The sequence below is a fragment of the Schistocerca americana genome, chromosome 8 (assembly GCF_021461395.2).
Source record: "Schistocerca americana isolate TAMUIC-IGC-003095 chromosome 8, iqSchAmer2.1, whole genome shotgun sequence".
In the NCBI taxonomy this organism is placed as follows: domain Eukaryota; kingdom Metazoa; phylum Arthropoda; class Insecta; order Orthoptera; family Acrididae; genus Schistocerca; species Schistocerca americana.
Window position 1 is genome coordinate 105,511,597 of NC_060126.1, and position 17,690 is coordinate 105,529,286.

Consider the following 17,690-nt stretch of genomic DNA (forward strand, 5'->3'; position numbering starts at 1 on the left):
CTCAATTAAAAGGTGTCTTACCGTCCACAGCTGAGAGCAGTGGGGACAGAGTGGGGGAGGATCGCCGCTTAAAAGATGTCAATGGCTAAAAAGACAGTGCCCTATACGGAGTCTAGTTAAAATTACCTCCTCCCGACGACGTATTCGGGAGGAAGAGGTCCAAGCACAAGGAAGAGCTTTCACGTCCCGCAATTTATTATGGGGAAGTGTCGACCAATGTGCATGCCATAATTGAAGAACACGACGACATAAAACGCTCCGTAGATCGGCGAAGGGAATCGATTGAATAGCTGGCCGTGGAAGAGAGACTGCAGCCTTGGCTGCAATATCGGCCGCCTCATTTCCACAGATACCAACGTGTCCCGGGAGCCAGAGGAACGCCACCAAGACGCCCCCCAGGTGGAGCAAGCGCAGACAGTCCTGAATCCAGTGGACCAGAGGGTGCACAGGATAAAGAGCTTGGAGACTGAGGAGAGAGCTGAGAGAATCTGAGCAGATAACGTACTGTATCCGCTGATGGCGGCAGATGTAGTGGACAGCCTGGAGAACAGCGTAAAGCTCGCAGTATAAACCAAACACTGGTCGGGAAGCCGAAAGTGATTTGGGGTGTCGCCAACAATATAGGCACTCCCTACACCTAACGATGTTTTCGAGCCGTCGGAGTAAATAAATGTGGCGTCAGTCAGTTGTGCACATAGAGCAGCAAATGCCCGACGATAAACAAGTGTAGGGGTACCATCCTTGGGAAATCGACAAAGGTCACGGACCAGGCAGATCCGGGGACGGAGCCAAGGTGGTGCTGTACCCCAAGTTGTCAAGAAGGTTTTAGGAAAGCGGAAGGAAAGAGAATGGAGCAGTTGACGGAAGCGGACTCCCGGTGGTGGTAGGGAGGAGGGGCGGCCTGCATACCCTACATCAAAGGAGGCGTCGAAAAAAAGGTCATGGGCTGGATTAGCAAGCATGGACGACAGATGGCTAGCATAACGACTCAGAAGGACTGCTCGCTGATTGGACAGTGGAGGTTCCGCAGTCTCAGCATTAAGGCTTTCCACAGGGCTGGTGTAAAAAGCTCCAGACACTAAACGTAATACACGGTGGTGGATAGAGTCGAGACGCCGAAGAATAGACGGCCGAGCAGAGGAGTAGACTATGCTTCCATAGTCCAATTTCGAGCGTACTAAGGCGTGATGGAGGCGGAGAAGGACCACTCGGTCCGCTCCCCAGGAGGTACCATTAAGGACACGGAGGGTGTTAAGGGGTAGCAGACATCGAGCCAAAAGATAAGAAACGTGGGATGACCAGCACAGTTTTCTGTCAAACATAAGACCCAGGAATTTAGTGGCGTTTGAAAATGGAAGGTTGACAGGACCTAGATGTAAGGAGGGCGGAAGAAACTCCTTACGTCGCCAAAAATTAACACAAACGGTCTTACTGGGAGAAAAACGGAAGCCGGTTTCGATGCTCCAAGAGTGGAGGCGATCGAGACATCCTTGAAGACGTCATTCAAGAAGGCTGGTCCGTTGAGAGCTGTAGTAGATCGCAAAATCGTCCACAAAGAGGGAGTTCGAGACATCAGGAAGGAGACAATCCATAATTGGATTGATGGCAATGGCAAACAGTACAACACTCAGCACGGAGCCCTGGGGTACCCCGTTTTCTTGGGAGAAAGTACGGTAGAGAGTAGTGTTCACCCGCACCCTAAATGTGGGCTCTGCCATAAATTCGCGAAGAAAAAGGGGCAGCCAACCTCGAAAGCCCCAAGAGAACAGTGTGCGGAGGATGCCTGTCCTCCAACAGGCATCGTATGTTCTCTCCAGATCAAAAAATATTGCTACTGTTTGGCGTTTCCGGAGGAAATTGTTCATGATATAAGTGGAGAGAGCAACAAGATGGTCAACTGCAGAACGATGCTTTCGGAATCCACATTGGGCAGGGGTTAAAAGACTGCGGGATTCCAGCCACCACGCTAAATGGTAATTCACCATACGCTCCAAAACCTTACAGACACTACTTGTGAGAGAAATGGGGCGATAGCTAGAGGGGAGATCGTTGTCCTTTCCAGGTTTCGGAAAAGGAACGACGATAGCTTTCCGCCATCGTCTGGGAAAAGTACTGTCGGTCCAAATTCGATTATAAAGGCGAAGGAGGCAACGCAGACTATGGGTTGATAAATGCAGCAACATTTGGACGTGGATACCATCTGGTCCTGGGGCGGAGGAGCGAGAAGAAGAGAGTGCGTGTTGTTGTTCCCGCATGGAGAAAACAGTATTGTAGCTTTCGCGATTTTGAGAGGAGAAAGCAAGAGGTCGCACTTCCGCTGCACGTTTCTTCGGGAGAAACGCTGGCGGGTAATTTGAAGAGCTCGAAATCTCAGCAAAGTGCTGACCCAACGAGTTAGAAATTGCGACGAGGTCCACTAATGTGTCATGCGCAACAGTGAGTCCCCAGACCGGGGAGAAACTAGGCGCGCCTGAGAACCGTCGAAGCCGACTCCAAACTTCCGAGGAGGGAGCGAAGGTGTTAAATGAGCTAATAAAGAATTTCCAACTTGCCTTCTTGCTATCACGGATGACACGACGGCATCGCGCTCAGAACTGCTTATAGCGGATACAGTTGGCCAAAGTAGGATGGTGGCAGAAAACGCGGAGAGCAAATCGTCGCTCACGTATTGCATCACGGCATGCCTCGTTCCACCAAGGAACTAGGGGGCGCCGGGGCAATTCGGAGGTGCGTGATATTGAATGTTCCGCAGCTGTAAGAATAACGTCGGTAATATGTGTGACCTCATCGGTGACGCTGGGAAAGTGACGGTCATCGAATGTCGCTAGAGACGAAAAAAGTGTCCAATCAGCTTGGGCAAACTTCCAGCGTCGCGCGCGCATGTAGGCAGTTGAGGCTGCAGTCTGAGGACACATGGAAAGTGGTCACTCGAGTGTGTATCATCAAGGGCGAACCATTCGAAGCACCGAGCTAGCGGAACAGTACCGACCGCAAGGTCCAAATGAGATAAATTTGTCGTGAAGGCAGACAAAATTGTAGGGACCCCAGTGTTGAGGCAAACTAGATCCGCTTGGTGGAAGACATCTAGCAATAGTGAGCCACGTGGACAAGGATGTGGAGATCCCCAAAGCGGGTGGTGGGTATTGAAGTCCCCAACCAGCAAATATGAGGGTGGAAGCTGACCAAGAAGATGAAGGAGATCAGCTCGTGCCATTGGTGTGGACGATGGAATGTATACAGTACAAAGAGAGAACGTGTATCTGGAAAGGGAAAGACGGACAGCGACCGCTTGGAAGGAAGTGTTTAAATGGATTGGGTGATAATGGAGAGTTTCATGGAGAAGAATCATGAGTCCTCCATGTGCTGGAGTGCCTTCAACAGAGGGGAGATCATATCGGACGCACTGAAAATGAGGGAGAACAAAGCGGTCATGGGGACGCAGCTTTGTTTCCTGAAGACAGAAGACGACCGGCGAGTAGGATCATAAGATGATCGACAATTCATCCCGATTGGCTCGAATACCGCGGATATTCCAGTGGATAATGGACATAGGGTGAACAGAAAATGGAGGAATGTGACCAAGGTAGCTGTCAACTCAACGACTGCTCAGCGCTTGCGACCGACAGCATGGAATGGCATTCAGCCGAAGGCAGAAGATCCTGATCCATAGGTTGGTCAGGAGCAGCTCCTGCCACCAGCGATCGGCCGGTTGATCGGCCGCCAGCAGTGCGCCTCGGCGACACAGAAGACGGCCGAGGGCGATTTCCGCCAGGTGGTGTTGTAGATGGGACACGCCTTGGCAGAGAAGGAGAGGAACTGGGTTTCTATGTAGCCTTCTTGGAAGTGTGATGTTTAGAGGAAGGAGGAACCGATGGTTGGGAAGTTGCGGTACGTAAAAACTCTTCACGAGTACGCTCTTTTTTCGAAGTCTTGGTGTCTGACTTTTGGGCTCGAGATTTAGCAGAACTCGACGAAGGGTGAGCCAGAGAGTGGGCAGGCGAAAGTGGTGAGGTTGAACGGGCGATCTTGGCACTGGCCGATCTGACGACCGTGGCAATAAAGGTGAGGTCGCAAGTCTGCGTGGCCGCCTCCTTTGTTGGCCGAGGAGAAGCAAGGACAGTGCTGTATTTTCCTGTCTGAGGCACGGTGGGCTGTCGACTGGTGAATAATTTTCGAGCAGCAAAGGTCGACACCTTTTCCTTCACCCTAATTTCCTGGATGAGCTTTTCGTCCTTAAAAACGGGGCAATCTCGAGAGGAAGCAGCGTGGTCACCCATACAGTTGATGCAGCGAGGGGATGGAGGTGGACAAGCACCCTCATGGGCATCCTTGCCACACGTAACACATTTGGCCGGATTGGAACAGTACTGGCTGGTGTCATTGAACCGCTGACATCGATAGCAACGCGTAGGGTTTGGGATGTAAGGGCAAATGGAAATTATCTCATAGCCTGCTTTGACTTTCGATGGGAGTTGAACTTTGTCAAAGGTCAAGAAGACAGTGCGGGTTGGAATGATGTTTGTCTCAACCCTTTTCATAACCCTATGAACAGCCGTTATGCCCTGGTCAGACAGGTAGTGCTGAATTTCTTCATCAGACAATCCATCGAGGGAGCGTGTATAAACGACTCCACGCGAGGAATTTAATGTACGGTGCGGTTCCACCCGGACAGGGAAGGTGTGTAGTAGTGAGGTACGCAGCAATTTTTGTGCCTGGAGGCCACTGACTGTTTCTAACAGCAGGGTGCCATTCCGTAATCTGGAACAAGACTTTACAGGACCTGCAACTGCGTCGACACCTTTCTGAATAATGAAAGGGTTGACCGTGGAGAAATCGTGACCTTCGTCAGACCGAGAAACAACAAGGAACTGTGGCAACGATGGAAGAACTGTCTGTGGCCGAGACTCAGTGAACTTACGCTTGTGAGCAGACACAGTGAGGAAACCATTGCGGAAGAATCCCCCATGATTACCGGCGTCTCCGATGGCGCGCTCCTCCCTTGTGGGGGCCCTCTCTGAGGGCACTCCCGCCTTAGGTGATTGTTCACACCTCAGGTCACACCTCCCGACAAACGGACGGAGGGACCAATCGGCACTTTCGGAAGGTATCAGCTCGGGTAATCACCCCTCCCTGGGCCTGGCCGTTACCAGGGTGTATGTACGTGTCCTACCTGTCTACCCGGGGCGGGGAATTACGCGTTACCCCGTCACCGGCTACACATGGAAGTGCGTGGGTCGGCCTTCAGACACGCACAGGGAGGAAAAAATAGAAAGGGAAAGGAAAGAAGAGGGGTCTCAAACGCCGCAGCGGAGAAAAGGGCAAAGAGAAGAGGGAAGGAAAAGACAAGGACAGAGGAAGGACGAAGACTTGCAAGTATAGAAAGCAAGGAATTTGTAACAGTTTCGAGCGTCCTTCTCCGGACGTAGGCACAAACCATACATTGTGGACCCCCTGGGGGGCGTATGCTCCTTTGCCGGTTCTGTGGAGAAACACATCATTCTGGATCTCATACCTCACAATTATTGAAAAGTTATTTGTCTGTCTTTTATCTTGCAGATCAGGATACAATACACAGTGCTTCTACATTCACCAGCATATAGTCAGAGTTAACAACATATAGTTACATGGGAGTATACAAAAAATTGCCATCAGCAATACATATTCATGTTTTCACTGTATTTTATGTATGATTATGCTGGTCTCCCGAAAAGACCTATACCTTCAATTAATTAGATAGTTCTACCTCTAATTTCAAATCACTCCTGCAGGTAGAAAAGGTCAGTCATCATAGATATTTCATTCTAACTCTGTTTTAAACATATTTCTGCTCTGAATGAAAGCACATCATCATTATGTACAATTCATCATATTTTGACCATTTCCGAGCTCGATTACGTTTCTGCTAGATACGGGACACTGGACTCACCAATAATACTTAGATGTCAAAATCTATTATCACATCCTTCTGCACTTGAACAATTCCTCTCTAGGTATTCCTGTGTTAGAGAAACAGTGTCTTATTACTTACATAAATTTTACTTGCTTGGCCATTATTTTACAAATCTGAGTCAAATTTACAAACAAATTATGGGCAAGTTAACTGTCAGCAGGAGAGCACACTCTAATTCAACCTCTTAACTGGTTATACAAGATGAATTTTTGCACTATTTAATCTCGGTCTGGAGATGATAATTTCACAGTTCTACCTGTGACTGACCCAAATCTCTTAATATATGGAACTATTTAACACTTAGACTTAGTTCCTCCAATAACAAGCATACACAGCAATAACTTTCATCCTGCTAACTCTATCAATTGCAAGGTTTTCATTTTCCTCCCATTTCTTGTCCATGTAGTGAAGATCCTTCGCAAATATTCATTCCCAAGCGTTCGGTCTTCCTCCACTTCTGTATCCATATATTGGTTTCCACAACAGTAGTAATTTGGGGATTCTTCTGTCTTTCATGTTTACAATATGCCCCACAAACTTCAGCATTCTTTCACAAATGATTTTGTGCAGAGGCCATTTCTTCACAGCCTTTTAGCATTTGAAACATGGTTACGATGTCTGAACTTTCTGCCAACAAGTCCTTGGTAAAAAAACACACACACACACACACACACACACACACACACACACACACACACACAGGCAGCTGGTCTGGTCGTGTGTGTGTGTGTGTGTGTGTGTGTGTGTGTGTGTGTGTGTGTCTGTGTGCGCACTTTTGTGTGTGTGTGTGTGTGTGTGTGTGTGTGTGTGTGGTGTCTGCTTTTGACAAAAGCTGTTTTGGCCAAAAGCTTACTTTCTGACAGCGTTTTTGTTGTGCCTATCTGCGATTCAGCATCTCTGCTATATGGTGAGTAGCAACTATCCTTTTCATAATATTGTTACATTCTATCCTGGGTTTCTCACTGTTTGATTTTACATTTCTATTTTCTCACAAAACCCTATGTCATCCTGTTTATCCTTATATGCATTTTTTTGAATAGACATAAAACATCTGCTCTCATTATGTCATCAAGGAAACACTGTTTAACCATATACAGAATATCTTTTTTTACCTGTTCACCTTGACATGTTGTCTAGGGTAGCATATTTGACTTGTAATCAAAATGTCTACAGTCCCAGGTTTTAACCCTGCCACTGCATAAATTTTGAATAAAAATCATTTGCAGCAGCCAATGACTTCCAGCATAAGAAGTTACCCTCAGTCTACCAACAGCATTGCCAAAGAGGGCAGAGGAGCAGACTGTGGTTCAGGACATTGTGTTCTTGGGGTGGGAAACTGCCCCTAAAGGCAGAATAATCAGCAATGATCAATGGCATGAGGATTCAGAAGGCAATGGAAACCACTCATTAAAAACACATTATGTGTACCCATAGGACATGTTGCCCGTAATCGAAAAAGTGTCATGATGATCTCTTCACCGGCAAGAGATTCTGAACTAGTCACCCATTAAGATCTTCAGGAGGGGACTGCCAATGGAAGGTGACCATGAAAAAAAGATTGAAAAACCAATGACAGGATAACGTTCTATGAGTGTACGGGCCTGGAATGTCATGACTTTGAACATGGTAGGGAAGTTCGAAAATCTCAAAACTGAATTGCTAAAATACATATAGGGTGTTCAGTGGAGTGAAACGGAAAGAGGACAAAGATTTCTATAGTCAGATGAGTATAGGGTAATATCAACAGCAGCAAAAAATGGTATAACGGCATTAGGACTCACAATGAATATAAAGGCAGGGCAGAGAGTGAGTTACTATGAACAGTTAAGTGATAATATTGTCCTCATCAGAATCAACAGCAAACCAACGACAACAACAGTTCAGATATTCATGATGGCATAGCAAGCGAAAGATGAAGAGAAAGGAGAAAGTGTACAAAAACATTGAACAGATATTTCAGTATGTAAAGGGATATAAATCATCATGAGGGACTGGAATGGGGTTGTTGGTGAAAGAGTAGAAGAAATGGTTGTGGGAGAATATAGGCTCGATATTAGGAATGAGAGAAGAAAGACTGAAATCTGCAATAAATTTCAGCTATTAATAGTGAATAACCTGTTCAAGAATCACACAAGTATGAGGTATACTTGAAAAAGGCCAAGAGATATGGGATAATTTCACTTAAATTACTTCACAGTCAGGCAGAGATTCTGAAATCAGATATTGGATTGTAAGACGTACACAGGAGCAGATATCGACTCGGGTCACAATTTGATAATGATAACAAGCAGTAGGCTGAAGTTTGAAAGACTAGTCAGGAAGAATGAATGCGCAAAAAAGTGGGATACAGAAGTACTAAGGAATGAAGAGGTACACTTTAAGTTCTCTGAGGCTATAAATACTGCAATAACGAATAGCTCAATAGGTAGTTCAGTCGAAGAAGAATATGCGTCTCTAAAATGGGAATCAGAGAAGTAGGTACAAGGAAGATAACTGTGAGGAAACAATGGGTAATGGAAGAAGTACTTCTGTTGATCAATGAAAGAAGGAACTACAAAAACATTAAGGGAAGTTCAGGAATAGAGACATAAAAGTCGCTGAGGAACGAAATAAATAGGGAGTGCAGGAAAGTTAAGACGAAATGTCTTCGTGAAAAATGTGAAGAAATAATAATAATAATAATAATAATAATAATAATAATAATAAAAAATAAAAAATAAATGATTGTCAGAAGGACTGACTCAGCATATAGAAAAGTCAAAACAACCTTCGGTGAAATTAAAAGCAAGGGTGATAACATAAGGCCTCTATGAGGTGGAGGACTTGTCCCACAATGAGATAGAAGAAGAAACATGTGTGAGGAGGTAAGATACAGGGATCCAACATTAGACTCAGAATTTAAAAGAGTTTTGGAAGATTTAAGATCAAATAAGGCAGAAGCGATACATAACATTCCATCAGAATTTCTAAAATTATTGGTGGAAGTGGCAACAACATGACTATTCACGTTACTGTGTATTATCCATGAGACTGCATTAGAGTTTTGGGATAACATCATCCACACAATTTTGAAGGTAGTAAGAGCAGACAAGTGCGAGAATTATCAGTTCATGCTTATCAGTTCATGCATCCAAGTTGTTCACAAGAATAATATACAAAAGAATGGAAAAGAACATTACTGATCTGTTAGATGATCAGTTTGGCTTTAGGAAAGGTAAAGGCACCAGAGAGGCAGTTCTGATGTTGCAATTGTTAATGGGAGCAACACCAAAGAAAAACCCAGACACATTCATAGGATCTGTTGACCTGGGGGGAGGGGGCGGGGAGGGGGGGGGGGGGGGGCAACAACAACAACAACAACAACAGAGAGAGGAGAGAGTGAGTTCAACAATGTAAAATCGTGCATGATATTCAAAATCTGAGAAAAATTGGGGTTACCTATAGTGAAAGATGGGTGATACACAATATGTACAATTACCAAGAGGGAACAACAACAGTGGATAACCAAGAACAATGCACTTGGAATAATAATTATCTAAGGCAAGGATGTAGTCTATCGGCCTTACTGTTCAATCTACATGTCGAAGAAGCAATGACGAAAATAAAATGAAGTTTCAAGAGTGGGATTAGCATTCAAGATGAAAGTATATCAATGATAAGATTCGCTGCTGACATTGCTATACTGACTGAAAGTGAAGAAGAATTACAGGACATGCTGAATAGAATGAATAGTCTAATGAGGACAGGATATGGACTCTCAGTACATCAAAGAAAGGCAATGAGAAGTAGCAGAAATGTGAACAGCAAAGAACTTAACCCCAAAACAAGTGCTAACAAGGTAGATGAAGTTCAGGAATTCTGCTATCTCGGTAGCAAAATGGTCCATGACAGACAGAGCAAGAACAACATAAAAAGCAGACTAGCATTGGCGAAAAGGGCATTCCTGGTCAAGAGAAGTCTACTAGTATCAAACATAGGCCCGAGTTTGAGCAAGAAATGTAAGAATGTAAATTTGGAGCACAGCATTGTATAGTAGTGAAACACGGACGGTGGATAAACTGGAAAAGAAGAGAATCAAAGCATTTGGGATGTGGTGGTACAAAATAGTGTTAAAAATCATGTGGACTGATAAGGTAAGGAATGAGGAGACCCTCTGCAGAATTGGCAACAGAATGATATGACACCATTTTAAGACATAAGGGAATAACTTCCATGGTGAAACTTCCTGGCAGAATAAAACTGTGTGCCGGACCGAGGCTCGAACTTGGGACCTTTGCCTTTCGCGGGCACGTGCCCTACCAGCTGAGCAACCCAAGCACAACTCACGCCCTGTCCTCACAGCTTTAATTCTACCAGTACCTCTTCCACAGTATTAGTGGGAGCTGTAGAGGGTGGAAACTGTAGAGGAAGTCAGATATTGGAATACAGCCAGCAAATAATTGAGGATGTGTGTTGCAAGTGCTACTCTGAGATGAAGTGGTTGGCACAGCAGAGGGATTCCTGTGGGCTGCATCAAACCAGTCAGAAGACTGATGACTTAAAAAACAGTCACTCATCTGACACCATTTTGGGAGTCACACAGAGCAGAACTAATCTACAGAGAGGAAGTCTCAGTGTAGAGTGTGTGTTCCCTGAAAGTGGGGCTGATCAGAGCTCAGTTCACTTCTTGGAGTGTTTTCTATTTCCAGGCTTGTGCACCAGGGAGAACAGCCTACAAGCTAAAATCAGTACAGCTGAAATAGGTTAAGTATTGGCCTGCCACAGTCTAATATTTGCAAAGTTTATAATTTATTCTTAGTTAAGTGATGTATCTATGTCTCCATGTTGTTTCTTTCTGGCCCGATAATAACCATATAGTTCTTACTGAGCTACACAGACAGTTTGTAATTACATAATGTATTTCCTGTAACAGAAATTATAGACCATAGTACTCAAACAATAATTGATCTGCCCTCCATGTCCTTCTTCTCTGAAAAATATTACCACGCTAAAATTTTTACACTTTGAATGAAATGCCAGTGAGGATCATTTCATTCAAAATACAAATTTTCAGTTAGGTTCTACATACATACTCCACAAAGCACTGTGAAGCATAAGCCAAATCCGTTGAACAGTCCCTCATTTGTAATACTGTAAAATGCTGACTAAATCAAGATTTCATGGCTCAAGAGTTAGTGGATTATTATGACAGTATTGCATCCCCTTCCGAAGTTATACCAGTTACGAAAATACTACATCAAAAGCAACATGATCAATACTGTATTGTACAAGGGGGGAGCGGGAGAGGGAGAGGGAGAGGGAGAGGGAGAGGGAGAGGGAGAGCTAATGGAGACCAAAGCCAGGAAGCTTACAAGAACAAGGGATATTGTTGCAAGAACGACTTCTGTCAATATAGTTCAGAAAAGCTGGGGTTGGCAGGAAAGGGGGGGGGGGGGGCGGCAGAAGTGTCCAGTTGAGACAGTTTCTGAAGCAACTACCAAAATCGAGCATACCCTGCTCAACAGTACATTCCACCACTGGTTGGTCAACTTCATTCATGGCCACAGTTCGGCAGTGCCCATTCATTGAGGGGGAAAGAACGTAAGTGGTCATGCCCAGATAAAATGATACGCACAAATTATATCTGAACTGTTACATAACATGTCTGCTTTCATAAATGATTCTTTCTTTGATGGGATGGGATAAGCCTGTGACTCAGCTGAAGTTAAGATGTGCCAAGTGGGTGTCTGACAGTTCTTGCACTTTTCACTTTGTAACAAGTGGTTGGGTGTGGCACAAGGATGGATCAGGATACTGCATACACGGGGTGGGCAACAGCATATCACATTAGGATTAGGAGGATTGTGGGTAGGATGTTCTTCATTAGTGGGCATGATGATAAATAATTACAAAGCCCTGGTCAAGGATATGGTTCAGTTGTTTCAGTCCAGGATGATACTGGGTGATGATGGATATTCTCTTTTGTGGCTTATTCTTGGGGTAGGTGCGAGGATTATGGGTGTGTGAGGAAATAGTGCAGACTGTGGATTAAGTTTGGAGAATAGTGCCTGTTTGTGAATGCTTTAGTAAGATCTTCAGCATACTGGGCAAGAGAATTCTTGTCACTGCAGATGCACAGTCCGTGAGTTGCCAGAGTATGGACTGTTTGATGTGGAGGGAATGACAACTATCAAAATGTAGGTACTATTGACAGTTAGTGTACTTCATATAGATAGCATGGATGAAGCCATCAAGGAGGCTTATCCTCTCTTCCCGTTATCCACCAGGCCTCAATCTCCGCTAATTTCAAGTTTACTCTCTATAAATGTGAACATTTTAGGTTAGGCTTTACCATGACTGTTACTGGCATTAAATGAAACAACAAGTTTACTGTTACCAGTCACTGGTAACAGTAAACTTGTTTCATTTAACATTACTCTCACTGTAGATAACTCATCACCACAGAAGGACCTACAGTTATACAAAGTTATGTACACCTCATTTATTAACTGTACATACTGTAAATCAACTTATTGTGTATTACCTTTTTGTAGATATCAGTCTGTTATTAGCCACCTCAACTACTGACACATCAGTCTGAAAGCTAGCCAAATTTTCAGTCTGTTTATGTGACTGTCAATGAGTCACTACATCGACTATTTGGTGAGACAGGCCAGAAATATTGTTTTAAAAGTTCTGCAGGGTGTATCATAAAGCCATAAAGGCATACAACTGAAAGTACACAAAACTGGAAGTAAAAAAGTCTAGTAAACATGGGCATGCATGCCTTAAGAGCTATGAATACTTGTCCATCTTTGCTACTGTGGATCATGTCTCTTCTACTGAAGAAGTGCTCATAGCTCTTAAGATATGCATTTTTGATTGCACGTTTAATATACTGTTTTGCTTCTCATGTTCTCTCTAAATACTGAAAACATAAAAAAATCAGAAACTGGTTCAACAAGTTCACTGTAAATTTGTGTAAGATTTGTAACTTTTTCCAATACTGTATTTCCTGCTATCCTTATCACATCTGATGGAAACATGTGGTGTTGTTTGAAGTCCACTAACATTTTCCTGTTATGTTCACAAATAATGTGTTATATTGAAGAAAACAAAAATGGCAAATATAACTCATTTATACAAAATTTAATAAATAGTCTGAATGATGTGGTCAAAGTAGAGATGGTGTTGTCTAATCAAATAGCATAATATAAATATTTGCCTCTGTTTTCCTTATGCTTCTGATGTACCCCTTGTGCACAGCCCATATTTTATTAGCATGCCCATCTTGGCCTGTTGGCTTGACTGAATATACTTCTGGATATTTTGTCAGTTTAAGGGAATTTGATGAATAGCAAAGAGGTATGTAAACAAAACGCTGAGCACTGTACTTCTCTGACAAGCAGGGTGCGAGCACGCACGTGTGTGTATGAGAGCAGTACTGTGCTGCAATTTACTTCGGATTGAAGCAGAGGGAGCTATTCACATACTCAGCATGGACATAAACTGTAGCAATAATTAGGACACTTCCTAGTCAGTATTACTTTCCTTCACAGAGAAGGAACACACTTACTTGAAAATGTGCAGGGTCAGTCCGAAAAGCAACTACAATTGGTTCATTTCCTTCTGGCAGAGCTGCAGAAGCGATGGCTTCTCTTGTTATGTGCTTCTACTTCCCACCATTTAAATCAACTGACCAATGGTCATTTCTTGGGATGCACCAGTTATGTTGGAGTGCTTGTTTATATAAATGTTGTTTTATGTTCTCTATCATTTAGCAGTTTTGACATGACATTCAATGTGCTAGCATAGTGTTATTGTGGATAAGCTTAGGGTAACGAGACAAGGTGTTACATTACATATTGTTGTTGTATCGCATAACTAATGACAACTAACAAAAAGCACTGTGCAATCAAATGTAGCCAAACAAAGAAGCTTAAAAATGTTCAATCTCTGCAAATGCCTGTCTGTGTAAACAGTATAGCCCCAGAAAATATGGTTGTTTGGCCCATACGACTTCAAGATAACTGAGTGCCTCTGAAGATGATAACAGCACGATACCCTCTGATAAGAAACATTGATGAATATGTGCATCATGCACATATGTGCACGTAGCTAACTCCGAAAATACGTTGTTGCTCAATGGCTTGAATAATATCCTTAGAATTAAATGTATCACCACCAATTAACATCACAAGTATGAAGAAACTGATGAAATTTAACCTGTATGGTCGTTTCATTCTGCGTTTCCTGTAGCAACAGAGGCAATGTGTAACAGTGTCAGCCTACGACAGCGAATTTTTTTATTCAAAATGCCATTGTCTGAAGAATATAACTAGCTGCAAAATACTGTGATAATACTGACATCATTCCAAAAGAATGCTAAAATGTACAGAAGTGTTTCAAAGCTCATCATGTCATCATCAGAGTGAAAAACCATTATTCAGTGGTACTTGTTAATACATTGTTTGTTCAACATGCCAATCATATGGACAACAACAATGAGGAAATGAAACCAAATAGAAATTTCAGTGTCTGGGGTACTGAACTGTTAAATAATATACATTAACATATAACTCACCTGCTCAAGCATTTGCGGTATAGTAAGCTGATGTCCTGGAGCCACAGAAAACTTATACAGCCGTTTTTCATTGTTAGAAAGATGGATGATCAGTTGCTGTTCCGTGCGAGGCTGCTGCTGGGCTTGAACTTGCACATGATGTTTCTGAGGAGTCTTGGGTTGCTTTGGCTTAGTGTTTGAGCGTTTCCGAGGAGTATGTGGCTGCTGCTGTTTTTGTGATTGCTTCTGTGGCTGTCTCTTTGTCTGCTTTGAATCCTGCTTCTGTGGTTGTTGCTTCTGGCAGTTTGAGTGCAGCTGCTGTTGCAAGTGTTTCGGTTCCTGCGAATGTTGTTGTTGTTGTTGTTGTTGTTGCTGCTGCTGCTGCTGCTGCTGCTGTAACTGATGCTGCAGTTGTGGCTGTAATGATATCTGTTGCTGCTGTTGGCACTGAGACTGATGCTGCAATGGAGGCTGCTGATGTGAAACAGGTTGAGATTGGGTCTGAGGTTGAAGCTGCAGTTGTAGTTGTGACTGTTGTGAAACTTGGACCTGAATATGAGGTTGAGATTGGTTTTGTGACTGAGACTCAGGTTGGGCTTGGGCTTGAATTTGGAGTTGGGGTTGGGGTTGAGTCTGGGTTTGTGATTGAGGATGAGGATGGGTTTGGAGTAGGGGTTGAGGTGGAGGTTGGGGTGGAGGTTGGGGTTGGGTTTGGGTTTGGGGTTGGGGTTGAGACTGGGGCTGCACTTGAGGCTGGGGCTGCAGTTGAGGCTGGGGTTGCAGTTGAGGCTGGGGTTGCAGTTGAGGCTGGGGTTGCAGTTGAGGCTGGGGTTGCAGTTGAGGCTGGGGTTGCAGTTGAGGCTGGGGTTGCAGTTGAGGCTGGGGTTGCAGTTGAGGCTGGGGTTGCAGTTGAGGCTGGGGTTGCAGTTGAGGCTGGGGTTGGGTTTGGGCTTGAGGTTGAGGTTGTGATGGGGTTTGGGGCAGAGATTGATGCTGCAGAAGAGATTGATGCTGAATGCGAGACAGGGTTAGGTTCTGGGACTGATGTGGCTGAAGCTGATTCTGTGCCTGAAGCTGATTCTGTGCCTGAAGCTGATTCTGTGCCTGAAGCTGATTCTGCTGCTGGGGTTGATTCTGTGGCTGCAGTTGACTCTGTTGCTGAGATTGATTCTGGGGTTGTAGCTGATTTTGTTGTCTGGTTTGATTCTGTTGTTGAGGTTGGTGCTGCGATAATGCAGCTAATACTTGCTTGCGAATAAATGCATTATCCAGAATTTGCTTCTGTATTTGTGGTTGTGTGACTGGCAAGGACTTCTTAGTTGTGGTTTGCTGTGAGCGTGAGCGTGATGAATTAGTCCTCTGATACTGTCTCCGAACAGGACGAACTGGCTCAATGCATTGACTGTTGCCATCAACAGGAGCACCACTACAAAAACAATTAAAAAACCTTAATTACTAATAGTTCTACACCAATAAATATCATTTACGAAATATATAAAATATTAACTAAATAAGAACTCCACAATGTAATTACTTTCATAACTAAAACAGATATCTTACATTCAACAGTTTTCTTCTTCATTCCTGCAGTCAAACATCACAATCATAAAAATTCCCAAGAAACTAACGATATATTAATGCACCTGAAAGTCAAAACACTTCTATGGTGGCTGGTTAACTCATCCAGCATCAATCATTCTACAAAAGACAATGCAATATTTTATTCCTGGGAGAATGGAACTATAAATTATCATCTATGCCATCTCTAAATTAGTAGACTGAAGGTCTGTGACAAGCTAAAACTGCATCAGACTGGAACTTGAATTTGTGGACATACTTTTGTGTGCAGTGCTGTTCTAGATGAGTCTTCTGGTTTCTCGTCACCCACCAACTCAAGCCTGGAAATATTAGAGAAGGGAGGACCCTGTCTATGTAATAATAGCATTCACATGTCTAGATACTGGAACCTGCGTGCGTGCGTGTGCTTGTGCGTGTGCATGTGCGTGTGTGTGTGTGTGGTGATCAAAGTCATGGGATACGTCCTAATATCATGTTGGACCTCCTTTTGCCCGGTGTAACGCAGCAACTTGATATGGCATGGGCTCAACAAGTTGCCAGAAGTCCCCTACAGAAATATTGAGCCATATTACCTCTATAGCCGTCCATAATTGTCAAAGTGTTGTCAGTGCAGGAGTTTGTGCACAAACCAACCAAAAATGTTCAAAACAATTCATGTCGGGCAACACGGATGGCTGAATCATTTGCTCTAGTTGTCCATAATGTTCTCCAAACAAATCACAAACAATTGCGACCCAGCATCATCAATTCATAAAAATTCTTTAGGAACATAAAGTCCACAAATGGCTGCAAATGGTCTCCAAGTAGCCAAACGTAACCATTTCCAGCCAATGGTCATTTTAGTTGGACCAGAGAATCCTGTCCATTCCATACAAACACAGCCCACACAATTATGGAGCCACCAGCAGCTCGCACAGTGACTTGTTGACAACTTGGGTACATGGTTTCATGAGGTCTGCAGCACACTCTAACCCTATCATCAGCTCTTACCAACTGAAATCGGGACTTATCTGATTACACCATCGTTTTCAAGTTGTATAGGATACAACCAGTATGATCACAAGCCCAGGAGAGGTACTGCAGGCAATGTCGTGCTGTTAGCAAAGGCACTAGTGTCAGCTGTCTGCTGCCATATCCCATTAACACTAAGTTTCCCTGCACTGTCCTAATGGATACATTTGTCATACATCCCAGATTGATTACTGTAGTTATTTTAAACAGTAGTGCTTGACCATTAGCACTGACAACTCTATGCAAACACCTCTGTTCTTGGTCATTAGGTGAAAGCCGGCAGCCACTGCATTGTCCACAATGAGACGTAATGTCTGAAATTTGTTATTCTTGGCACACTCTTAATGCTGTGTATCTCTAATATTTAATTCCTAATGACTTCCAAAATGGAAAATCCCATGCGCCTAGCTCTACGTTCAAAGTCATAATTCCTGTCATGTGGCCACAATCACATTGAGCACTTTTTCACATGAATCACCTGAGTACAAATGATAGCTCTGCCAATACACTGCCCTTTTGTACCTCGGGTGAGTGATACTACTGCCATCTGTATGTGTGTGTGTTTCACTGTCATGTGACTTTTGTCACATCAGTGTACACACAATTATT

At 43.8% G+C, this 17,690-nt stretch overlaps 1 protein-coding gene across 5 annotated transcripts in view; it reads right to left on the bottom strand.

Moving 5' to 3' along the window:
* LOC124625799 (histone-lysine N-methyltransferase 2D-like) overlaps positions 1–17,690 on the bottom strand; it is a 319,652-nt gene that overhangs the window by 191,600 nt on the left and 110,362 nt on the right. For all 5 annotated transcript variants that reach the window (XM_047149255.1, XM_047149258.1, XM_047149257.1 and 2 more), the window contains exon 5: positions 14,514–15,918. In XM_047149255.1, the coding sequence (XP_047005211.1) occupies positions 14,514–15,918 (1,405 nt within the window). The remainder of the gene's footprint in view (positions 1–14,513; positions 15,919–17,690) is intronic.